Here is a 26,557-nt window from a genome sequence, read left to right on the forward strand (position 1 = left end):
TATAGTGTTTTTATCTTGAAATTGATTGATTGATAGGTTGTACAATTTAGCAAACATGCTAACCTTGATGATGGTGAGACGTTTCTTTATCCTCCCTCTTGTTTTTCGGGAAAAAATGTTTTTCGGGAAAAATTGATGGACGCTAAATCATTTTATGGCCAAGGAATTTTCTGGCCCTTGTACCAGTACCAATACCAGTAGATCCTCAAGAGTCTGAGGCTGATCTGTCATTCTTATGACAAAATTGGGTATCCTGATTATCTGCCGACCAAGCAGAGTTGTGAAGTGAATCCCCTGAATCTTTGGATGAAGATGAGCTGCCCTCGACCAGCACACCTGCTAAGAGGAAGAGAAAGGGGGAAAAATACCCTAAAAAGGGTAAATGAAGAACTGGATGACTATGTCAACCCCTGGCAAGTAGAAGAAAATGACTGAAAACAAAGAAAAAGAAGCCAGATGAATTTTGGAAGCTATTGTAGATATTGAGGACATCCAGGTTCCTGATTCAAATTTGAAACACCTTCTGAAATGGTCAAGACACCCTTTCAGTACTTCAAAATGATCTTCACAGATGAGATGATTCAAGATATTGCTCATCAATTGAATTTGTACTCTGAGCTGGGGGATCCAATCAAGACTAATCTTGCAGCGATCGAAGAATTCCTGGCTATGCTCCTTTTCATGGGCGTTTTTGACTTCTCGGCCATGGCACTCTGCATCAGGCTTTGATTTTATAGCTGATATAATGCCAGAGACAAGATTCAAGCAGGGCAGCATGGTGGTTGAGTGGTTAGCACGTCCGCCTTCCCAGTACTGAAGACGCAAGATCGAGTCCAGGCTCCGGCTTTCCTGGGTGAAGTTTGCATGTTCTCCCCGTACCTGCGTGGGTCTTCTCCGGGTACTCCGGTCTCCTCCCACATTCCCAAGACATGCTTGGCATTTTAATTGGGCGCTCCAAATTGTCCCTAGGTGTGCTTGTGTGTGTGGATGGTTGTTGGTCTCTGTGTGCCCTGCGATTGTCTGGCAACCATTCCAGGGTGTATCCCGCCTACTGCCCGAAGCCAGCTGGGATAGGCTCCAGCACTCCCGCGACCCTTGTGAGGAGTATGCGGTCAAGAAAATGGATGTAAGATTCAAGCAGATGGAATTTTCGTGCAAAAACGCAAGTGAAAGCTTCTTTATTATAATAAAATTGACTTGACATCAATTATTAACCTTTTTTTTTTTTTTTACATTTTCCTCATTACTTTTTGTCTTTGCAGGTTATAAACAACAATTTAATTGCTATTGCACATTATTAAATTAGTTAACATCAACATCCATCTCAACCATTTGGTAGAGGATCATATTATAAAAACTAGGGGGCGTGTAAATATAATTTTCATTTATTTTTTTCTATTAGTGGCCCAATAACTCAGAAAATATGAAAAAATAATTTTTTAAATGTTTTTTTTTTTCTTGGAGTGACCGTTAAAGGGTTAAGAGCGGACTATTTGTTAATTTAAATAAAGTAACCTAAAATTTTGCACATTTTTAAAATTGTAAAAAAAACAAAAAAAACAACTTGAACCCAGCTCTTCGAAAGGGGGCAAAACTCTCTTGAAGAAAAACTGTAATCCAATTGGAGGCAGGTGGGCGTGCGGCTGGAACATCACAGCAGGTCCACAGATGGAACGATGAGCGCATGGCTGGAGAGTGGCGTGCCGAAGCAGGTCATCGGGTGGTGAGCTGGTTCCGTGCCCAAGATAGCAAGGCACGTCATGGGAAGAGCTGGATGGCTTGGCCAGGGCCTGATGAGGAGCCTGCATGAAGTCTGGCGAGCGGGCGAGATGGGACAGGCCCGCGGCTGGCAGTGCGCTCCTGAAGTGCGGCAGGAACGATGTTGGACAGCGTGGCTCAGACGGCCATTGTTTGGGCGCAAGGTGGGTGAAACTGAGTTCCAGAAGAAGGCCACAAGTTGGTGGCTTCCTTGCATCCTGCGCGCTTGGGCACACGCAGTTCGGGGCAGTCGTTGGTTCAAAAGACCAAAAGGCCACGTGGTTGATCTCCCATTGTGGGGTTGGGAAAGCATTCGTGGGGAGAGCGCTGAAAACCCCCCCCAAAAAAAACGGGTGAAGTGGAAGAGCAGCAAGAGAGGAAGTTCTCTGTGCGCTGGCTTTTAAACTCGTGCAACAGGTGTCCCCGTCCCCTCCGTGCGCCAGAATCAGGCTTTAGGTCTCAGTATACTTGTGCCTCAAGCTCACGCGGAGACGTTACGGCGGAGCTCCGCTCATATGCGTTTGCCTTCAAACTTGTGCAAAATACAGATCGGTGTCTGCTGTAGTTTCACTCCAAGTCGGGCTGTCGCTACGGCTGGGACGCCACAGAGTGGAGATTCCTCTGCATTTTATGCCGAATTCAGGAAGTTCAATTTAATTCAGAAACACGAAACAAAGCCGGGGGGGAGAGTTGTATAGAATCAGAATCCTGCCAATACTCGAAACCTTGTAACTTTGGTTTGAATCTCCGAAAACATTTTTGTATGACTGAAAAAATGTTTTGAATCTCCAAAAAAATGTTTTGAATCTCCCAAAAAATGTTTTGAATCTCCCAAAAATATTTTTTGAATGACTAAAAAGATCACAGAAAAAGCTTCAAAATAAAAAAAAAAATGGTAAGAAAAGACAGACATTTTCTTTTTAAAGTATGACTTTACAGTGTTTCACCCACAAATTTTCAGAGGTTCAAAACAGTCACCAGTCAAGTTTCAAAAATGGCATTTTGTCATTGTTCTCCCGAGGCATTTATTTGTTTCCCATTTTTTAAACCTGTAAATTGTGATAATTTTTTTACGGTTGAAACACTGAAAATGTTTTCCAATGTTATTTTTAAACTGTAATTCAGTCAATTGCACAACAGCGACACTCACAGGGCCACGGAAAAACACTGCCAATACGCGTGTGTGTGTGTGTGTGTGGGGGGGGGGGGGGGGGGGGGGGGGGGTTGGCGTTAGAACACTGCCAAAACTCCTCGAATCCTCTCGTAACTTCATACTTGAAACTTGAAGCCACGCGGTGGTCATGTGGTTGGGAGTAGGGAGCGGAAGTGAACTTAAGTCCGTCCAATTGGCCACAAAGTGTTAGACCCACCTTGCTCAGCAAACAGAAAAGACGATTGGACTGAAGTACACTTCCGCTTGCTACTCCCAACCACATGACCACCGCTTGGCTTCAAGTTTCAAGTACGAAGTTACGAGGATTCGCGGAGTTTTGGCAGTGTTCTAACGCCCCGCTCCCCACCCTCCCACACTCCACCAGGTAGTTCTTCCATGATCCTGTGACCGTCGCTCTTTATTACAAAATCGATAAAACAACATAATTGTTTTAAAAACCCAATGATAGCCGCCACCCTGACTGCCTGGTGGAAGGCATTAGAAATGACAAACTCCCAATTGGCGCCCTGTGGACTCTCTCCCATCTGGCATAACCCCGACTTTCAACTTAATAATCATGTGTTCTATTTAAGCTTATGGGAGCAGAAAGGAATTACACACCTTTATCATCTTTTCTCAGATAATAAGTTTATATCGTATACAAGTTTGGTCCAAAAATATGAAATAAAAAACGGAAATTTCTTACATTATCTGCAAGTTAAAAATATGGTTAAGAAACAAATCCCAACACTTCAGGATACGCTCCAACTGCCTGTCTTAGCTAAAGATATTATAAAGCTTTCTCAAACAACAACAAAAAAAATATCAAAAATATATGTTATTTTTATATACAAATAAAACGTATTTACCGATTTTAAAATGGGAAAAAGTCTATAGTTCCGGAACCAGACTTTTGGACCCAAATCTGTGAAAATGTATTTAAAATGACAAAACATACAAATTTGCAACTTATCCAATATAAGATACTTTATAGAACATATATTACACAATATATGATGAAAAAAATGGGACTCTCTGACTCCGACATTTGTCTCCAGTGCTCAAAATACTGCCGATACTTATCTTCATGCTTTATGGTCATGTACTCCAGTGCTGTATTTCTGGACTAAAATCTTGGAAAAGCTCGCTGATATATTAAACTGTAGGCTTCCTTTATCTCCAAGATTGTGTTTACTAGGTGACTTAACAATAATTGAGCTACCATGTAAACAATCTCAATCTATACTTATAGCCCTTACTATTGCTAAAAAAAAAAATAATTCTTGTTAATTGGAAAAATAAACAATCTCTAAATATCGACCACTGGTTAAACCAACTAATAAATTATATCTCAATGGAAAAAATCTCTCCCTTAAATAAAAATCAAGTATCGAGATTTAAACAAATATGGTCTAGGTACATAGAATATTTTAATCTTAATTTGGCAACTTAATCCTGCCTAGATTCTGCCTGTTAACGAGAGCCACCACATCGTTACAACTTCTGTTTTCGCTGCTTCTGTATTTGGTATTTTGTAACTGATTGTTTTTATTTTTATATAGTCAGGAACCTAGTTGCTCCTAGTGGGCTCGAGTACACCACACTATACGACACTATACTTACTAACTCCTTAAGATTTATTTCTAGTGGGCACTAGGCATCAACACTTGGTGTTACTGCATGCTAGTTAGTCAATTTTCTTGACGCTGTCCCCCGTGGTTGGGCGGGGGTGGCTCTGCCACCCTCGTTGTCTGCTCGGTGGTGGTTGCGTCTTGGCCGCTCCCTGGGCCCGCTGTGGGGTGCCGTGTTGGGGTGCTTTCCCTGGTGCCCGGGGTGCCGTCCCGGCGCGGTCCGCTGCTCCGTGCCCGGCGGCGCGGTTCGGGGCGGGTGGGCTTCAGGTGTGCCCCGTGGTTCCCTCTCACCTCCCCCTTCCTCCCCCCTGTCTCCTCTCCCTCCTCACCTCCCCCCGCCCGTCCTCCTCTGCCTCCCGGTCCCTTTTCCCTTGTCGCCCTCCCTCCTCCTCCCCCCTCCCCCCCTCCTGCCCTGCAGCCGCCCTTTCGCCTTGTCATCTCCTCCCCGCTTCTGCCCTCCCCCCTTCCCTGTCTGCCCCCGCCCCCTCCCTTTCCCTGGGCCTGGGGCTCCCTCCCTGGCCCGGGCGTCGGGCTCCGGGGGCCGGGCGGGGGTTTGGGGCCTGCCCCACTCCGGTGGAACTCCTGGCGCCCCGGGCGGGCTCTGGTGGCCGGTGGGCTGTCCGGTGGCCCTGCTGCGCTGGCCCTGTCCGCCTGTTGGGTGCCAGATGGTTGGGTTGGTGGGGGGGGGGTACTGGGTGGCGGGCGTGCCACCTGCACCCGCCGGGTTGGGGGAGGCCCCGCTGGTCGCTCCTCTTACTCACTTCACTAGTTTTGCACGATACACTTTGTAAATATACACATAGGGCACACAACCCATTTCTTGGTGGGGTGGGGAAGGGTGTAAACACCGTCTTCACCCTTCAACTCCCCTCCAATTTTAATGCACTTCATGTCCAAGGGGAGGGGTGAGCTGGGGTAGGGAGCCATCAGGGGGGATAGACTGCAGTGCCTGGCAGCGCTGTGGTCCCCCCATCTGTGTCCCTGCCCCATCACTTTGTCCCTCCATTTCCTTTTTTAATGCACCACACATATACATATTCATTTTTTTTTGGGATGCGGGTGGGTCGGAGTAGGGGAAATTTTTTTTTTCCCTCTGCTCCGACTCACCTGCTCCCAATTTTAATGCACCACACGCACACACTTGTATATACACTGGGTGGGGCCACATTCACGGTGTAAGGGTAGAGCTCGCCAGTCGGCGAGCTGGCGGACTCAGTAAGCTGGGGACCGGTGGGGCGCTGTGGGGGCCCGCCGGGCCTCGTTCTGCGGCCTTGGGCTCGGGGGTGTGGGCCGGGGCTGGGGCGGGGGTGTTCCGGGCGTCTGGGTCGGCTCGCCGAACGGTGTCCGCTCGGGTGGCGTGGGGGTGGCCTTGGTGCTGCCGCGGCCTGGGGGATTCCGGGGGGGGCGGTGCTCGCTTTGCTGGGCCACGGTTGACGGCTTCTTTCTTTGGTGGCGGTCCTTATACATGCCAGTTCCATCACACCAGCGTCTACTGAAACTCAAACAGAATTCGCCACTCCCTCCCACAGCCCGTTGAATCAGTGAGTGCTGGTGTCTGTGGATCTCACTTTGCTTTATCTTTCGTTCCCTCCTTCCTCTCTTATGTTTTTCCTCTGGTCACTTGAGATCTCCTCAATTTATTTGAAGTTTGAGGTTTCTGGGGTTGGTATAAGACTGGTTTTGTAACCACGCAGGAGGGGTTTGGTTGGTTCTGGATTTCACTTTGATGGATTGGATGTACTGGTTTCCATGGATCTCACTCTGCCTCATCGATCCTTCCCTCCTTCCTCTCTTTAGTTTTTCCTCCGGACTCTTGAGATCTCGTTAATTTGTTGGAATTTAGAGGCTTTTGGGGTCAGCGTAAGACTCTGATTCTCTAACCATGGGGAAGGCAGTAAGTGTCTGGCCGGTGCTGGATTTCACTTTGATTTATCTTTCTTTATCTTTTTTTACCTTTTCTCTGGTCTCCTGACCATTTGAACTTCACGACTCTGGCGAGACTTTGAAGTACTTGGTTAAGGTGAAGGGTAATGGGATTTTTATAAGATTTTAGGTGAATTAATGAGTATCAATTTATACGTATTTGTACACACATGCACACACGCACGCAAACGCACGCACGCATGCACACGCACGGATGCACACGCACGCACACACCAACACACACACACACACAAAAAAAAAAAAAAAAAAAGAGCAATGATGATAAGACGTTGAATCGGTAAGACTACCGAATGAACAATTCTGAGCTCTAAAAAGAAAAAAAAAAAAAAAAAAGAATCCTGCCAATACTCGAAACCTTGTAACTTTGGTTTGTATCTCCGAAAACATTTTTGTATGACTGAAAAAATGTTTTGAATCTCCAAAAAAATGTTTTGAATCTCCCAAAAAAATGTTTTGAATCTCCAAAAATATTTTTTGAATGACTAAAAAGATCACAGAAAAAGCTTCAAAATAAAAAAAAAAAATGCTAAGAAAAGACAGACATTTTTTTTTTTTTTTTAAAGTATGAATTTAATGTGTTTTACCCACAAATTTTCAGAGGTTCAAAACCGTCACCAGTCAAGTTTCAAAAATGGCATTTTGGCATTGTTCTCCCGAGGCATTTATTTGTTTCCCATTTTTTAAACCTGTAAATTGTGATAATTTTTTTACGGTTGAAACACTGAAAATGTTTTCCAATGTTATTTTTAAACTGTAATTCAGTCAATTGCACAACAGCGACACTCACAGGGGGGGTCGGGGCGTTAGAACACTGCCAAAACTCCTCGAATCCTCTCGTAACTTCATACTTGAAACTTGAAGCCACGCGGTGGTCATGTGGTTGGGAGTAGGAAGCGGAAGTGAACTTAAGTCCGTCCAATTGGCCACAAAGTGTTAGACCCACCTTGCTCAGCAAACAGAAAAGACGATTGGACTGAAGTACACTTCCGCTTGCTACTCCCAACCACATGACCACCGCTTGCTTGGCTTCAAGTTTCAAGTACGAAGTTACGAGGATTCGTGGAGTTTTGGCAGTGTTCTAACGCCCCGCTCCCCACCCTCCCACACTCCACCGGGCAGTTCTTCCATGGTCCTGTGACCGTCGCTGTTTTGTAATTCAATGGGACTTTGAATTGCAGTTTCAAAACAACATTGAAAACATTTTCAGTCTTTCAACCAATGCCTAGGGAAAACAATGCCAAAATGCCTATTTTAAAACTTGGCTTGTGGCTGTTTTGAACCTCTGAAAGTTTGTGGGTGAAACACTGTAAAATTAAATTAGGGGAAAAAAGGCTATCTTTTTGAATGATTTAATATGCTTTTTGGAGATTCAAACCCACTTTTCAGGTTTGGAAATATTTTTTCAACGTTTTGAGAACGTTCAGAGTTTACAGGTTTCAAAAACGGGAAACAAATAAATGCCTAGGGAGAACAATGCCAAAATGCCATTTTTGAAACTTGGCTGGTGACCGTTTTGAACCTCTGAAAATTTGTGGGTGAAACACTGTAAAGTCATACTTTAAAAAACTTTTCTTAGATTTTTTTTTTTCTATTTATTTTTATTTTAAAGCTTTTTCTGTGATCTTTTTAGTCATTCAAACTTTATTTTTGGAGATTCAAAACATTTTTTCAGTCATTCAAAAATGTTTTCGGAGATTCAAACCAAAGTTACGAGGTTTCAAACCGAGGTTACGAGGTTTCAAACCGAGGTTCCGAGGTTTCGAGTATTAACAGGATTCTGATTCCATAGAGTTGGCTCATCACCATGGCAATTATTTAATGCCAATTTGCATCAATGTTTGGCCGTAAACTTGCCAAAACACAACAGACAGGTTTTTTTTTTTTTTGTTTTTTCCCGCCTCTCGGCCCACGCACATATCCACGTGTACAGCCATGCTCTCCGGCCAGGATTTGTGCCACAGTTGCCTTTGCCTTTTGCCTTCACGGAAACTATCTGGGCAGGGGGGCCTAGAGAGAGAAAAAGAAAAAAAAAGCATGCCATCGAACGGACCAATCACGACCGAGCTACGCCCCGCCATCTACGGCGTGCAAGGATTGGCGACGTGTGCGCCGCAGCCGGCCACGAGCTACGCGGCACTTAAAATTCATGGCTTGCGTAGATCATGTGATCTACGCTGGTCATTAACACGAGAGAAAACGCAGAGGCATAAATCAGGCTTTTGACTTTAAAGCAACTTAGGACACAAAAAGTTTGAAATTTAGCAAGAATTGACGTGCCAAAGCTTCACAAAAGAAACACATATTCTAAACACGTTTTAAACCCTAATGCTATCATCAAGTTATTTAATCCGCAAAACTTCTAATTGGCTGAACTAGATGACTGCAGAAGTTTTCACATCATTCGAGACAGGCAAAGGCAAGTTTATTTTTATAGCACATTTCATACACAAGGCAACTCAATGTGCTTTACACAAGGAAAGGCAACACATAAGTATTAACAAACAATAGTTAACATTCAAAGGAAGAAGAATAAATAAAAATAGGTTACAAAATGTACTAAAAAGAACATACAATGAAAACATTTAGCGTAAGAAAGTTTAAAATAATAAAAACAATAATTAAAAAGGAATGAAAACAACTTAATTAAAGCTGATTAAAAGTCCCTAATCAAAGGTATGAGGAAAAAAAGCAAAGTTTTTAACCTGGATTTAAAAGCATTTACACTTGGGGCTGACTTTACTTCTGTTGGCAGCCTATTCCATCTGTGTGCAGCCTAACAGCTAAATGCAGCTTCACCATGTTTGCTTCGAACTCTTCCACTAGTTGGCCCAAGTCTGTCGATCTCAGAGCCCTGCTGAGTTTGTACTCAATCAGCATTTCTTGGATATATTCAGGACCCAACCCATTTAGTGATTTATAGACGAAAAGCAGAACTTTAAAATCTATCCTACAGCTGACTGGGAGCCAGTGTAAATCCTTAAGTACTGGAGTAATATGTTCTGATCTCTTTGTTTTGGTCAGAACTCGAGCTGCAGCGTTCTGAATGAGCTGCAATTGTCTCATGTTCTTTTGAGAGAGTCCAGTCAGAAGATTGCTGCAATAATCTAGTCTGCTGGAGATAAAGGCATGGATAAGCTTCTCTTGGTCTGCTTGATGCATTCAGTCCTTCGGTCTGGATATATTTTTTAGCTGGTAAAATGCTGTTTTAGTGATTAATTTAATATGATTGCTAAAGGTCAGGTCTGAGTCTATTAGCACCTCAAGATTTCGAACATGGTCTTTAGTTTCTAAAGACAGTGACTCAAGTAGTTTTTTTTTGTTTGTTTTTTTAGTTTTTCACGATTGTTAACAATTTGAACAACCTTAATTTCATGTACCAATCGCTCGCCCCGAATTGTCACTACTTCACACTCCATTATGACTCCCTTAGACTCTGACTTTCCTTCTTTACACTCTGACGGCAATTGCAATCACCTTGTTGTCTAAACACTACAAACAATGCTCAGTTGTTGCACACACCTGTCATGTAAAAGCTCAAAGCTTCAACCTGCAATACACTCTGCAGTCGATTGCACATTAACTTGTTGTCAAAACACTACATACAATGTTCTGTTGTTACACACACTTCTTATGTGACATCTCACTGGTATCAACCTCCAACACACATTCATGTCTGGTGAGCAATTAGCAATCAGGACTGCAGTATATAAGTGTCTTGAGCCTCCTCCTCTGTGTTTGGTGAATGGAGAAGATGGAAGAGAGCAACCTGAGAAGGAGAAGTAGAGTGAGAGGAGGAGCAAGAGGTGGACAGTCTTCTCTGTTCTTCTCTTGGTCCTCCTGTCCTGCTCCTGTAGTAGCATGACAGAGGAGCAGGGGGAGCAGGAGAAGGACAGAGAGGAGCAGGAGAACAGAGAGGAGCATGAGGAGGAAAGAGAGCATGAGTAGTAAGAAGACGGAGAACTATTGTATCCAATGAGATTCAGGCCACTGTGATAGACCATGTGCTGAACCATGGTGTGAGCATGAGGGAGGCTGGCTTGAGGGTCTTGCTGCTGGTCTTCCTTGATGACTTCCACAAACAACTTGTTCCACCAGATCACATTGATGATCCATAAAGATTTACTGAAATTATGTTGTCATCTGGGACAATGTGAGTATCCACCGGTCTCTGCTTGTACATCAGTGGTTCCAGGACCACCCACATTTTAGAGTGTGATTCCTCCCGGTATACTCTCCATTCCTCAACCCCATAGAGGAGTTCTTTACTGCTTGGAGGTGGAAGGTGTATGAGAGAAACCCCCAGACCCAGGTCCCACTTGTCCAGGCCAAGGAAGAAGCCTGTGTTGACGTCAGCCTTGAGTCCATTCAGGGATTGATACGCCATTAAGGTGGTTCTTCCAGAGATTGTCTAGATAGGGAGAACATCGCCTGTGAGGTGGACGAGGCCCTCTGGCCTGACAGAAACCGAAAGCATCATGATGCTTGATCATGATTAGATCTCAGTCATGTACAAAAATAAAAACATTTTGGCTGCATAGTTGTGTGCTGATTTAAAAATAAAAATAAAAAATAGGCTAGACTCAGTCATCTTTACAAATGGAGAAATATTTTATTTTCCAGAATCATTGTCATTCACATGCTGTGTTCCATTTTACAATAGTGTTTTCAATTTTGCACTTCAATGTGCTGTAAATACTTGGTAGTGTACAGCAAAAGCTTAGTTGTGTGTGCTCAATGAATGCTGTGTGTCATTGGAAAATAGGACCGTGTGTACCAAATGAACACACGAGTTCCATTTTGTGAACACAACATATAGATTTGATTGCAAGAGTCTTCTTGCAAAGGGAGTTTCAGGTTTAGCATTTGGTGTGTGCAGTATTGAGAAATCCGTTATTGTATTGAGAAACGTGTGTTGACAATCGTGAAAAACTGTAACAGCAATCCTCTTTTCTTTATTGCTGAAAACAATGAGCTCCATTTTGTTTTCATTTAGCAAAAGGAAATTTTGGTTCATCAAGTTGTTAATTTGCTCGAGTGAGTGACACAATACGTTAATAGAACTGCTGTCATTTGGGAACATTGATGAATACAGTTGTGTGTCATCTGCATAACTATGATAGTCAACAGCGGCGTTCTGAAGCATTTGACCCGAAGGTAACATATACAGACTGAACAACAGGGGTCCAAGGACTGACCCTTGAGGGACCCCACAAGTCAGGGCCGTTCGATCAGATTCAAAATTTCCAATGGTCACAAAGTAACTCCTTTCCTCCAAATAGGACCTGAACCATGTTAGGATTGTTCCATTTAACCTCACCCAAGTTTCCAGCCTGTCTAACAGTTTATTATGATCAATCGTGTCAAATGCTGCACTGAGGTCCAACAAGACGAGCACCAATACCTTCCCTGCATCAGTGTTCAATCTTATATAATTCAGTACTCTAATCGGAGCTGTTTCTGTACTGTGATGAGGTCGTAAACCTGACTAGAATCTATCCAAAAGTCCGTTTAAGCTAAAAAAAAAAATTGCTGAATTGATTAAAAAACACTTTTTCAACTATATTGGTTACGAAGGGAAGGTTTGCGATTCATTTATAATTTGCTAGCAGTTATACGTCCAGTGTTCTCTTTTTTTAGAATGGGCTTGATGGCAGCTACTTTCAGAGATTTAGGAAGCTCACCTGATTGAAGTGAGCAGTTAATTAATTGTAAATCGATCTGAACAGATTTCACAATGGTTTTGAAAAAGCCAGATGGTATTGAGTCAAGACAGCTCTTGGAAGGTTTCAATTGCTGAACCAAGTCTACTACAGTATTTGATCCACTGAGTCAAATTCTGTCATGGTAATTAAATTATTCCGAGGTGATTTTAAGTGCTGCATCATTTTGTCTTTTTGCTGGTTTTTAACAATGTTTGACCTGATGGCTTGCACTTATTCACTAAAGTAGCAGGCAAATTCACTGCATTTATCTATTGAGAGGAGTTCTGGCACTGTTTGATTTGATTTGGGGGATTTGTGAGTTTGTCGACCACCGTGTATTGTTGAGGTTCCTACTAATAATTTCAGAAAAGTGTTGTTGTCTAGCTATTACTAACTCTTGGTTAAAATGACAAAGACATTGTCTGTACAGGTCAAAATGAACTTTGCGTTTAGTTTTTCGCCACTTTCGCTCTGCTTTTCTGCATTTAGATTTCAAAGTCATTATGTTGGTAGCACACCTCCAAGGTGTTTTAGTTGGGATGAAATGGTCTTAGTTTTAATAGCATCCAGTTTTAATAGCATCTAGAACATTTGAGATTTTTTCGGTGAATTCATCCAGAAGTTCATCAACAGTCTCTGCATTTACAGTTGGTGATGCAGCCATTAATTCCATAAACGTGTTGCTTGTGTTCTCATTGATAGACCTTTTGTTTAATAGCGACAGGAGTTGTTTGAACTTCTGGGGTGTTTTTTAATTCAAAAACACACAGGAATTATCTGAAATAGCCAGATCTTTCACCTCAGCAGATAAAATGTCAACACCTTTAGAGATGACGAGATCAAGAATGTGACCTTGAATGTGTGTTGGACCTTTTACATGTTGTGAGAGACCAAACGTATCAAGTATATTTCAAAATTCTTTGGTATTTTTATCCAAGTTGTTGTCAACATGAATGTTAAAGTCTCCAGTCAAGACCAGATAGTCATAGTCGGTACAAATTACTGACAACGTTTCTTCAAATTCCGCCATGAACCTGCCTTTTTGTTTTGGAGGTTTATAAATTATGACAATAACGACGTTTGGCTCACCTTTTACCAAAAGACCAGCATATTCAAATGAATTAAAGCCTCCCAATAACATTTCTTTACACTGAAATAGAGATTTAAAAATTGCAGCAAGTCCACCACCTTTTTTTGCCATTACGACATTTGTTCATGAAACTAAAATTTGTTGGTGTTGCCTCATTCAGAACAGTGTTGCAGGAACCTTCTGTTAGCCATGTTTCACTGAGGAGAAATAAGTCAAGATCATATGTCATAAAAATGTCATGAATCAACAATGATTTGATAACTAGTGATCTTGTATTTAGTAGCGCTAGTCTCACAGTGATAATCGGAGACGCTGGTTTAGTCAGAGGTTGACAAGCTATACTGACAAGGTTTGTAGCCTCTGACTTATTTCTCCTCATTTCTTTGGCCACCTTTCTGTTTCTTGTAATCACAGGAATGCTACAAGCTTCCTTGGGATCATTGGGTCCCGACTTATCCTTGGGACACACATTTTTTATATTGTATATATAGTCTGGACCCAAAGCATATCAGACCGAGCTGTAGTTGAGATTTTCCATAGACAAAGATGGAGGTCGGCAGGTGGGTAGGTGTTTGCTGAGGCTTGGTGGAGTAGGACGATTAGTAGATAGCTGAATGTGGTGTCTTGGGGAGAGCATGGGTGAACTCCCGTAATCAGTAGACAGCTGCTTGGAGAGATTTTTATTTAGCGGTTTGGAGAGCTTGACCAGATTGCTTATCTTAATGGTGAGATTCGATGGTGAGTCAGTCATTGGGTCGTTCTGGGGCGGTACACAGTGCGGGGGTGCATCCGGCAGTGAATCCGGTAATGGCGATGTCTGGCAGGTGTTGCTTGGGGGCGATGAACCACTGTTCACTGTAGTGAAAATGGTGGTGGTGGTCGTGGTGGTGTTTGGCAGGCATTGTACGGGAGCAGGGGAGCTGGATGGTCTGTGTTTGAACTCATTTGCTGGGAAGGTCCACACTGGGGAGATCAGTTTTCACCAGTGACATGGCGTCACAGGCGTTGGATGGGCAGGCTTGTATTCCAGCCACTGTTTCCACAGCACTGGTGCATACCTCTCTTGCCTTGCTCTGCTCTTCCGCCACTCTTTTCAGCATACGATGATGACAGAATGTTCCATACCCCAGCATAAGCATTCCGACTACCATGGCAACAAAGAGGTACACATCTTTGACATCTTCCACCTCCAAAAGGCCCAGGCACAAGGCCATGCCCCCCAACGTGTAGCCTGACATAAAAGTTTCGCCCGGGCCATTCACCACTATCAGCTCTCCTGGTAGAGAAGATCCTGTCAATCGCATTTAAGGAGCAGTTTACCAATTCTATATCATCATAGGCTACAGGATTTTTGATGTTGTATAACTAATTTCCAGTATGTTCCAGTAGTCCCAAATCTTCCAGTTCATGAGTGTTTTTATTTGCTTGTCCCATCATCAAAATATTTTACATCCAGTTTTGTTTTGCGTTTTTTTTTTCTTTCTTTTTTTTTTTTTTTTTTTTTGTAGCCACCACAAAATTGTCTCAGCAATAATATAATGTGGAGCTTGGACATGTTTACATTTTTCCCCGGGACACTTGTTTACATTTTAGAGGCCAAACAAGAATTGGCCTTGTCAGTGACTACAAAAAGTTATTATTATTAACTTGTATTTTCATCAGCGATATAACCATCAAATGTCATTTCTTTGTACTTTTTCTTTAAAGTTAGATAATGTCCCTATACAGCTTACTTTAGTATCAAGTTTGCTCCATAATCTCAGAATCTCAGTCTTGGGACTCAGATGTCCATGGGAGGAGCTTGATTGTGGTTAACTATTTCTATTTTTTCAGAATGAGAGTATGTTTTTGAAATAAAATAAAATACAAGAAATATGTATTTACTTAAATAAATAAATAAATAAATAAATAAATAAATAAATAAATAAGCAAATAAACAAATAAATAAATAAATAAATAAATAAATAAATAAATAAATAAACTTTAATTTAATTTAAGACTTTTGACACACCAGGCACCAGGGGTGCCACTAATTTTGGAGGTCCCTCTGTATGTACTTTTTTTTTTTTTGCATAACTCAGGTTATGTAGATGTGTCCATTTTTTCTTGTCTTTCTCAATGCCACACTCATCACATTTATGTTTTATGTTTTTCTTCTCCAGACCAAATAATATTTAATTGTGTATGCAGGAATGAAGACAACAGTAAGTGAAGCAGAGCATCCTCTGCTTTGTGAAGGAACTAGAAGGGTTAAGGGAGATCTTGCTCTGGTCCTCATGATCACATATAAAGATGACCAGAACAAACTGAAGAAGGTAAGAATAGTCTGTACTGACGTCCTTCTGGCGGTTTTATTTCTTGGGTTTCTTCTTCATATGTTACCTGCATATAGCCCCTTTTATCACTTTTATCGACTATATTAATAAGGGTTTTTTGATTGCAAATGTTTTATTTGTATTCTTTGTATGCAGGGTGTCAAAATGTAAACTTCATTTCCATTCATCCATCCATCCATTTTCTTAACCGCTTATTCCTCATAAGGGCCGTGGGGGTGCTGGAGCCTATCCCAACTGGCTTCGGGCAGTAGGCGGGGTACACCCTGAGCTGGTTGCCTGTCAATTGCAGGGCACACAGAGACGAACAACCATGCACACTCACAAGCACACCTAGGGACAATTCAGAGCCCAATTAACCTGCCAAGCATGTCTTTGGAATGTGGTAGGAGACCGGAGAAGACCCACGCAGGCACGGGGAGAACATGCAAACTCCACCCAGAAAAGCCGAAGCCTGGACTCGATCTTGTGTCCTCAGTACTAGGAGGCGGACGTGCTAAGCACTCATCCACCGTGCTGCCCTCATTTCATTCATTCACTTCAAAACTAATCAGTTTCTTGTTATTTCAGTGTTAACTGTCGATTTTAATTATTTAACAAAAGTGCACCAACAAGCCTGTGCCCTGTGTACAAAGTCCACTGTACTCACTGTGTCAACCAATCCTGGCACATTTGACCAAGGGCTATGAAAATTGGCAGGCACATGTAGCACCCTGAGATACAAAAAAAGTCATTGGAAGCCATTGGCTAAAGTTTACAGGAAGTGAGGTATGAATTTGTATGTCCAATTCTGGACAATTTTTTTTTCATCCGATTGACTTCAAACTTGGAATGACCTGGGATGACAACTGGGGGAAATAAATCTCAAGTTTTCAAAATACTATATGATGGTAACCTGGCAACAGCCAGATGGATATGCTCCGCAATATACATCTGGTACCTCTCCAGAGTAATTTTGTCGGGAAAGTCGGGACATACAATAATTCGAGCTGATTGGACGATGCGTCATTCTACACGTTTGTTTTAACCAATCACGGCCATAGGTGAAAATTTTGTCTTCGTCCTTGCCGAAGGGGGGAAAAGCATGAACATCTTACCAGCTAGAAATGCATGAAGCGCCCCTCGCTGTTCAACATTCAACAAGGAAACTGTGAGTAATTCTGCAAGAACAGAATTGCAGCATTCATTCGTCCTTGTTAGGTTTGTTTGTTCGCTCTGGCATAGGTGCTGGCTTCCTGGTTTCGTCACAGTTGAAGCGATTCCATTCTTTGGACATTTTGATTTTTAAAAGCATCAGGGGGAAAAAACATTGGGAGCATCAATATGTTAATACATAAAAAAAACAAAAAAAACAAAAAAAATCCGACCATGCTGACTTTTGTGAAGTGTAGCAGTTCGCTGTAGACTCCCATTATAATTGCAAATTTTTTATGCACTGTTAACGCCATGTGTTATAATGCATTTCCCGTGATTTCGGCTTCAATCTGTTCAGTTGCTAGTCAACGCACGGGGGAAATAAAAAAATGGGGTTTGAATGTGTTTACACTCGTTAACCACCGGGTGGCGCCAGAGACTAATTAATGGTTTTTAGTACGCCACAGTGGCGGCACATTACTGTAAATCAATGCAATTAAAACTGTCCGGATTGCTAGAATAGTTGTGTGTGTGGGGGGTGTGCGGGGGTGCGTGCGTGTGTGTGTGTGTGTTTTATTTTTTGTCAATGAAACTAACAATCGCTTCAATCAATAGATAGTTCCCATGTGGCGTCACTGCGTCGTGCGTTCACCATATGTTTTGGATTTCCTAGCATAAATGTCACCGTCCAGCGACACTGCGGCGCTTGTGAATTTCAGCAAACAGGTGTTCCTTTACAAAACAAATATGATTGTTTCGTGTTGGGTACATGGTTTTGCTAAGAAAACTGATGGAACATGTACATTCTTTTCCATTCCAAAGATCCTAGTACATGAAGGTGACTTCACTAAATCAGTGATCACGTCGCCGACTGAGTGGCCCGGGAGTTTTGATGGACCAGCCCACATGTGTATTGTGGGGGTCCAGCCAGCCTGGTGTGTTGCACTAACACGAAGAATTTTTTTTAATTTTTTTTACCATAATCCACTCTAAGTTGAATATCACATGACTAAAATCATAAAACAGGTGTATGGGTTTCCTGTGTATGCCGCAATATCTAACAAGATAACAGACTATATTGAGTATTTTAGTCGTGACGTCAGCGCCCGCTCAGACATACTTCCGGGTCCAAGTGCGGAAATGACTAGTTCTTTTCACTATGCCTCACAGCCTCAGTGCTGTGTACCTCGCTGTTTACACCGAACTGAGACCAAAATAACGACGAAACTGTCATTCTACCGCTTTCCTCCCCACGGCAAAGACAAGAGGAAATGGTTGCAGTTGGTAGGGTAAGTTATAATTTGAAGAAATATATAGAAAACTAAGTTTATTGCCGATGTTAGCGTTAGTGCCGATGTTAGCGCACCCGTAACGTTACAATCTGCTACAGTCTGCTACAAAACTACAATCCACTTCAAGGATCGATGTATTGTGCATTTTTGATGCTTTTATGCTGAATACAGTTTAAATCAGGGCACATGTAGCCTATGTAGCCTACTGTCTATGTAGCCTATGGCACGACAACCCTGTCTGTAAAGAGATGGCGAGTTACTGGGGAGGTTTTATGAGTCAGATGAACTAATTACATAATCATAGACCAGACAATCTGCATTCATATACATAGTCCATGGTTTGCTTAAACCTCTTATACGCTACAACATTTTGATGCAATCATGAAAAGACTATATTACACAATGTAGATTCATGCTCTTTTTGTTGTGTTGCTATACCTATTCTGTTTTGTTGATTCATGTGGTTGGTTTAAAAAACCTAATAAAATAATAATCACAAACCATTAGACTAGAATGTAGTCTTGAATTTTTCCAAAGTTTTGTCAAAACTCTTATAGTATATAGAAGGAATAAATGACCATCAAAAACAAGATGATACATTATGATCTCTCATCTCCCTTCTATTTACAGGTGTGCCAACTTCACACCAAATGCCAACTCAAGGGTGTGCAGTTGGCATTTACCAGATGGAAAAGCTGGTGGGCCATCACGATTTGCATGGAACCACGGCAAGACCAAGCCACCTGAGCCATGCACCCGAAAGAAAAAAAGCAATGATTCCACTTCCTACCAGTGTTCAAGAGCAAGAAACATCAATGTTTATCTTGTAATTCTTCAACTATTTAAAGAAAGAATCCTGTTTAATAAAAGATCCTGTTATATAAAGAATTTTGTGTACACTATAATAATGAAATAATGAAATTTTACATCAATTACTTACCTAGTGATGTAGATGGTATCATCATAGACACTTGCCGATAATCTCGTCAGATTTAGGTGGCTTGGCCTTTTTCCATGCACATTCCACATCCGTGCACGACATAAATACTATGGTTTTTAACTACAGTATTTATTATGTATGGTGTTTTTTATGTTTATTGGTTTAATGCCTGTTTTTTTTTTTTTTTTTTTTTTTTTTTTACTTGCTCATATGCCATTGAATTGCCCTTCGGGGACAAATAAAGTGTTTTTGAATTTGAATTGAAAAAAAAACAAACCAAAAAACATTTTTCTCCACCCAAATCAGTAAAGCTGCCATTTGATGGCACTTGTCTTTGGCAAGTGGGCATTGGCATGTGCTGTACTTCACCTGCTGACTTTCTACGTGCACCTGTATTGAGAACAACTATATCCCTCACACCAACCCTAACCTTTTAAACATCGCATTTGCAATGGCCCCGGGGGGGGGGGGGGGGTGGGGGGGGGGGGTCTTTTTTCATTAACCAGAACATGGAACATGCTAAATAACGTGGCATAATAATTTCATATACAAAGCAAAAAAAAAAAAAAAAAAAAGTAGTAGTAGTAGTATTAAAACACTCGCTCAAGCACTGATCTTTGAATTATTCTCAAATCAAATTACAATTATACTATTCAAATTGTAAGATTAAGTTATTAAATAAGTTTTATTTGATGAACATAAGACAGGGATGTGTCATAAGTCATATCAAATATTGATAAGAGTAAAATGTCATGTATATTACCTGTCTACATGATGTGTGAATGAGCTCAGCTGATTCTCAAAGTATGTACGTACTTGTATGTGAAGTACTTGACCAGTCCTGGAGCACTCATGCTTCTACTCACACGAATCATTGGAGCTATGACTGGCAACCCCAGTCCCCGACTGCCGGCTTCCCAGCTGGGTGGTCTGGCGTGGAGGAGGAGATGACCTAGCTGGGCAGGAGGACACTCTGTGACCCGGCTGGCCACAGTAGAGGCAGGCACCTGAGAGAAGGCGTCGCTGTCGCTCCTCGGGAAGTAGCCGTCCACCTCCTAGTTGCATGGGTTCCTCTGTGGTGGCAGACGGGCCCGAGATTGGGAGAGTCATTGGCTGAGCAAGGTGAGGTCGCACCTGACTTGAGCTAGGAGTCCATGAGGCTGATCCAGCCCGCTCTTGGGTGCGTTCATGATGGCGGTCTCTAAGACGATTGTCCAAGCGGATTGCTAACGCGATGAGATCTTCCAAAGTAGTAGGATCATCACAGACAGCAAGTTCGTCTTTAACAGCAGAGTTCAACCTGCAGCAAAAAATGCTACACAATGCACTATCATCAAATCCACTCTCAGCCGCTAATATGCGGAAAGTAATAGAATAATCAGCCACTGACAGATTATTTTGAGTATAATCCAAAAGCCTACCACCGGCCTCCCTTCCCTTAACCGGATGGCCAAAAACATGCCGAAACTCAGACACAAAATCCGGGAAGGAGGACCGGAGGTCCAGCCACGCGTTGCTCACTGCCATAGCCCAAGCCGCCGGTTTGCCAGCCAAGAGACTCATTACAAATGCTACCTTAGCATTATCGTTATCATACGTACACGGCTGCTGGTCAAAGATAAGGGAACATTGATGCAGAAACTCTCTGCAATTTCCGGGCTGTCCGTCATACCGTGACGGATGGGGCAGAACGGGTTCTTGAAAGGAGGCGCCCGTCGAAGAAGCAGCAAGTGGCGTCGGCACCTCCACGGCGGAAGCGGGAGGTAAGGTGGCCGCCTCTCTTTGTGAGCAAAGCTGCTCGATCCGCACGCATATTCCCTCTAAACGATGGGCAAGCAAACCCACCATTTCCCAGAGTTCATGGAGCGCGGCTTCGGTCTGCCCGACCCGTTTCCCTTGGGTGGCCAAAGCGTTTCTAATTTTATCAGGCTCTGCGGGATTCATAGGGTCGGATTATTATGTCACGGTGAGGGGTGGATCCCAAAAATGCAGGCCGAGATAAAAGTAAGAACACCAATTTATTACACAAGGATTTAAGAAATTTACAACTCAAAGCGCTGGCACGGAAGACCAGGAAAAAACGTATAACATAAAGAGTTTGCAACATGCAAGTAAAACCGAAATAGATACAAGAATGCAGGCTATAAAGCGCAGGGGGAAAAAAACATCAAAGTACAACCAAAAGCGACGTGGGAAAACTTTACACGCGATCAAATACAGAACAGGACTAAGCAATACTTCGTGGCTGTGGAACAAGAAGGTCTAGAAAATAACTTGATGCTGAACAGCGAGCAAGAAATAATCAGACACCGAGTGAAGATACAGCAGTCCCTTTTAAAGTCCTTGATTAAGGATGCAGCACAGGTGCGGCGCAGAGGGGAACGCCCACTCCCTCATGCCACTGAAAGGAAAAAAAACAGACTGAGTGCAGAACCATGACACAAAACACACAACTCAGTCATGAACGTAACGATTTCCAGCCAGTTGTAATTTCCGACGTTGGTTTTATGTCACAAATCTTACGTTGGATTAGAAGACGCAATAGCGATGTCCCTTGGTGAACAAAAACAGTGCTTCAGCGCTTTAGCGAGTCAACACAAACACTTATGTTAGCTTGGTACATTTCAACAGCAAGTAAATAGACTTACCAGTACTTGGATGTTTCATTCCTTGGTCACCATTCTGTCCCGATTCCACGCAACCCCACGTATTTTTCTTCCGAAGTTCATTGCCTAAATTGCAAACGCGCCGCCGAAATGCTCCCCCCCGGCTTTTGGTGTGATGTAGCATGCTAGCTGGTAGCTGTTCCAAGGCTGTACCCGCCCCGCTGCGATATGATTGGCTACAGCGTCGCTGGAAGGATATGACGCATTGCCATGACGCGCCCTGTAACCATGGACATGCTCCGTAACCATGGACGCCTCCATATTGGATTAGCGCTCATGAAGGGGTACAAAAAAAAAAAAAAAAAAATGAGTTGTGCGAAAGTGACCGAACGGAACACAGACGGGCCGAACCGAAACTGTTGAACTGATCGGCTTTAACGGTATTCAAAAATCGTCCCAAGCCTAATATATATATATATATATATATATATATATATATATATATATATATATATATATATATATATATATATATATATATATATATATATATACATATATATATATATATATATATATATATATATATATATATATATATATATATATATATATATATTGGGCATTAATTTTAGTTTGTTTAAATTCTTGTGATTTTGTCCAAAAAATGACTTTTCCTTTAAAGTGTGATAACCAAGTCATTTACGAATATTTTTCCAATTCCAACCACTCAAAATGTTCAGTGGCACCAGACATATCTATACATATATAGTTTATTTATTTATTTATTTATTATTAATGCCCCTACGGACAAATAATAGTAGTATTATTCTAATAGCTAGACTAACTATGCTGTACATATATAGAAAAAAATAAATAAAATTCAAATTTGAATATTTCATATGACATAGTTAGAGGGTTGAATAAGATTCTAAGTCATGAAAACAGATTTTTTTTTTGCATGACCAGTTTTTACACAATGGCAGTTTTCTGAATAGAACTAAATTCTTGTGATTTTGTCCAAAAATGGCTTTTCCTTTGAAGTCTCATAACTAAGTCATTTATGAATATTTTTTCAATTTCAACCACTCAAAATGTTCAGTGGCACCAGACCTATCTATACATATATAGTTATTTATTTATTTATTTATTTATTTTTAATGTCCCTATGGACAAATAATAGCAGTATTATTGTAATAGCAAGACTAACTGTGCGGTACATATGCAGAAAGTAAAACTCTAATTTGAATATTTCATATGACATAGTTAGAGGCTTGAATAAGATTATCAGTTAAGAAAACAGATTTTTTTTGCATGCCCGGTTTTTACACAATGGCAGTTTTCTGAATAGAACTAAATTCTTGTGATTTTGTCCAAAAATGGCTTTTCCTTTGAAGTCTCATAACTAAGTCATTTATGAATATTTTTTTCAATTTCAACCACTCAAAATGTTCAATGGCACCAGACCTATCTATACATATATAGTTAATTATTTATTTGTTTATTTTTAATGCTCCTATGGACAAATAATAGCAGTATTATTGTAATAGCTAGACTAACTGTGCGGTACATATGCAGAAAATAAAATTCCAATTTGAATATTTCATATGGCATAGTTAGAGGCTTGAATAAGATTATAAGTCATGAAAACAGATTATTTTTTTTGCATGACCAGTTTTTACACAATAGCAGTTTTCTGACTAGAACTAAATTCTTGTGATTTTGTCCAAAAATGGCTTTTCCTTTGAAGTGCCATAACTAAGTCATTTATGAATATTTTTTCAGTTTCAACCACTCAAACTGTTCAGTGCCACCAGACCTATCAATACATATATAGTATTTATGTATTTATTTGTTTTTAATGCCCCCTGTGGACAATAATAGCAGTATTACGCTAACAGCAAAACTAACAATGCTGTATATGAATATATACAGAAATTCAAATTTTAATATTTCATATGCCATAATTAGAGTCTTGGATAAGTCAATATGTTGTAACAGCAGATTTTTCTTTCTTTTAATATAAGGGTAAAAAAAAAAAGTCGTAATAACACTGATTTTGATGGCAGAAAGTAAGAATCTAGAACAAATGTGCAGAATTCATGAACACTAAACAACAATTACTGAAACGAACAACTACTACGAACAAAACTACTTTTTTTTCATTTCCCATCATTTTTTTCCCCATTTTCATTCATTTTTCATTTTTGTGTCATCCAGTGCCAGTGCCTATATACATCAAAGATCCATTTGAACTGAGGTGTCATCCAATGCCAGTGACAGTTATAGACGTTAAAATCCATTTGAATTGAGCTGGCATCCAATGCCAGTGATGGCTATAGACATAAAATAAAAATCTATTTGACTGGTCTGGCATCCAGTGCCAGTGATGGTTGTAGACGTCAGTGATCCATTTTGCCCCCATATGTTATTTACCCACTTGCAGTATTTCAATATTGCATTTTTTTTTAAATTTTTTTACTATCAGTCACTCAAAATGTTCAGTGGCATCAGACCTATGCAAACCTATGTAGTTTTTATTTATTTTTTATCCTCTATAGAAAATAATCGTAAAAAATACAAATACTTATGTGCTACAAGCCTGCAGTTACACGCACACGGACGCACACACGCGCACACGCACAAGTTCACGCGATTGTCACTTCATCCACACACAGACGCAGGCCTGGTCCATCAATTATGACCATGAGCAAGTGCGGTCACTTGGCAAAGACATACATCAGCTCCGTCAGCTCAAGCAAAAATGATAAGTAGCGCTCTAAGCGCCACCTGGTGGATTATAGCATTTATGACTCTCAAGTCATGTTTTTTTACTTTCCACCTTGCGTTTAGGTCAGACGGAAGGGATAATTTAGCTAATGATGACAAAACTTCACTGTATCGTTCAAATTTTAGTAAGAACTGGTATTTCAGTAAAACACATTGTGCCCAGAATTGTCACTTTGACCACACACACGCACAAACACACGCACACACCACACGCACATTGGGGTGTGCACGCGATTGTTACTGCTTCCACACATACACACAGCCCTATTCCATCAATCCTGACCATGACGACAACTTTTGGGCCAAGTATGGTCCCGTGGCAAAGACATAAGTCAGCTCAAGCAAAAATTCTAATTAGCTCTTTAGCGCCCCCTGGTGTATTATGGCTTTTATGACTTTCAACTCACATTTTATATTTTCCACCTTTAGTTGAGGTCGTACTGAAAGGATAAAGTGGAAAAACATCAGAAATGCACGATAACACATCAAGTGTACAGTACATCAAAAATTACGAATTATAATGGGTGTCTATGCGTCAAAAAATGGCACAATCACAAGAGTTTAATTGAAATATCTATCTCCCATTTGCACAAACATAGAAACTTCATGATGGTGCCATTTTGAACTTCACCAAATTTTGAACTTCCCCAAATTCATGTCATCTCCCTAGTATTTTGTTTTCCAATGCTTTTTCTTTGATGAAAAACAGAAAAGCCAGAAAATGGGCATATAACGCCAAAGTATATATATATATATATATATATATATATATATATATATATATATATATATATATATATATATTGTAGCGATAATTGGGTCGTCTTTTAGACAAATTAATAATCTGGACGTTACAGAGGTAAATTGTATTTACCTCGATAACCTCTAGGGGCACCACGTTGGCTTTGCTTTGGGTTAACAGGAGCAAACAACGACCAACATCCTTTCTTCATCAGTCATTTATAATCTAAAGTCACCACACTCGATATTCAGTGGCTCGTTGTACTAACAAAAGAATAATAATCCACTCGGAAACACAGATGACTTGGGCAGAATAGAGTTAATAAAACATGCATTTATTCACGATTGCTCCACTACAGAATCAAAACACTGCCTAACTAACTATCCTACCGTCAGGAGAAAATAAATCAAATAAAGCTAATCAAAATAGGGAAAGAATGCGAACGAATAAGGAAACAGGAAAAAGAGAAATTTAACTTGCCAGGTCTGTGATATGTTTCAAATGTAAGTTGCACACAGCGGTATGCCGAATTGGAGAAAATCAAATGTGCACTTACGAGTTGGATACTTCGTAGAACGAGCAGAAACGGGAGGTCTTTGGAAAAGGGGGAAAATAGTCAAGGTTCGTTCAAAAAGGCAAGAAAAATCAAAAAGGGGCTATTCCACAGGTGAGCAAGCGGAGCCGCTCGGGGGCTGACGTAGTTGCGCGGTTCGTCCCTTGATTGGTCGGCGAGATGTTGCTCCGGCGGTTAGTTCTGCCGGGCGGCTGTCCGACTCCAGGTGTTGGAGCTCGGTTCGCGGCGTGCCTGCGTACGGGAAGGCCCGCAGTTGGAGGTGCGCTTGCACAGCGGCGGGGCGCCACCGAATAGCAGGTGAGATGCGTTGCGGCTTAGTTGCACAACCTTGAGTCCGGCGGTACGTTGCAAGTGTACCCCGGGGCTGCGGAGCTCGCTGCTGGCGGACAGTCACCGATGGTGAAGAAAAAAAAAAAGAAAACAAAGAAAAAGGGAGTAAAAGAGTCTCTTTGGGGTCAGCGTTGCAGTTTGCACCTGCTTTGGCGTGGCGTGGAGATAGTGTTGGCTCTTGTGGCAATGGTTTCTGCCAGGAACAAAAGGGGGCCACGTGCTGGACAAGTTTCTTGGGACAAAGAGTCAGTGGGCAAGCTGGGCCACTTGCCGCCAACAGGCCTTAGGATGGCCAGTAGAAGAAGCGGGAGAGAGAGCGATCGGGAAGAGGCGTCGGGAGAAGAGAGATCGGAAGAAGAGAGCGAGAGAGAGGGTCCTCCCGTCTTTTTAAAGTCTATGGGCGGGGCTCCAGGAGGTGGTGGCAAACCCTTCTGTTAGCTCACGCAGACTTTAAAAAGCAAATTATTAAAGGGATTAATAATTTGGCATTAAATTTGGTCAGTCTGGCAAATCAGTTTTCCCACACAACCCGTTTAGC

At 41.6% G+C, this 26,557-nt stretch overlaps 1 protein-coding gene across 9 annotated transcripts in view; it reads left to right on the forward strand.

The window, feature by feature from the left end:
• Nucleotides 1-26,557, forward strand: part of zswim8 (zinc finger, SWIM-type containing 8) — a 1,066,004-nt gene that overhangs the window by 528,279 nt on the left and 511,168 nt on the right. For all 9 annotated transcript variants that reach the window (XR_013278281.1, XM_077494401.1, XM_077494403.1 and 6 more), the window contains one exon: nt 15,469-15,593. Coding sequence is in view for 8 of the 9 variants with exons in the window: in XM_077494401.1 (XP_077350527.1) it covers nt 15,469-15,593 (125 nt within the window). In the remaining variant the exon portion in view is untranslated. The remainder of the gene's footprint in view (nt 1-15,468; nt 15,594-26,557) is intronic.

This window comes from Festucalex cinctus, chromosome 14 (assembly GCF_051991245.1).
Source record: "Festucalex cinctus isolate MCC-2025b chromosome 14, RoL_Fcin_1.0, whole genome shotgun sequence".
Taxonomy (NCBI): domain Eukaryota; kingdom Metazoa; phylum Chordata; class Actinopteri; order Syngnathiformes; family Syngnathidae; genus Festucalex; species Festucalex cinctus.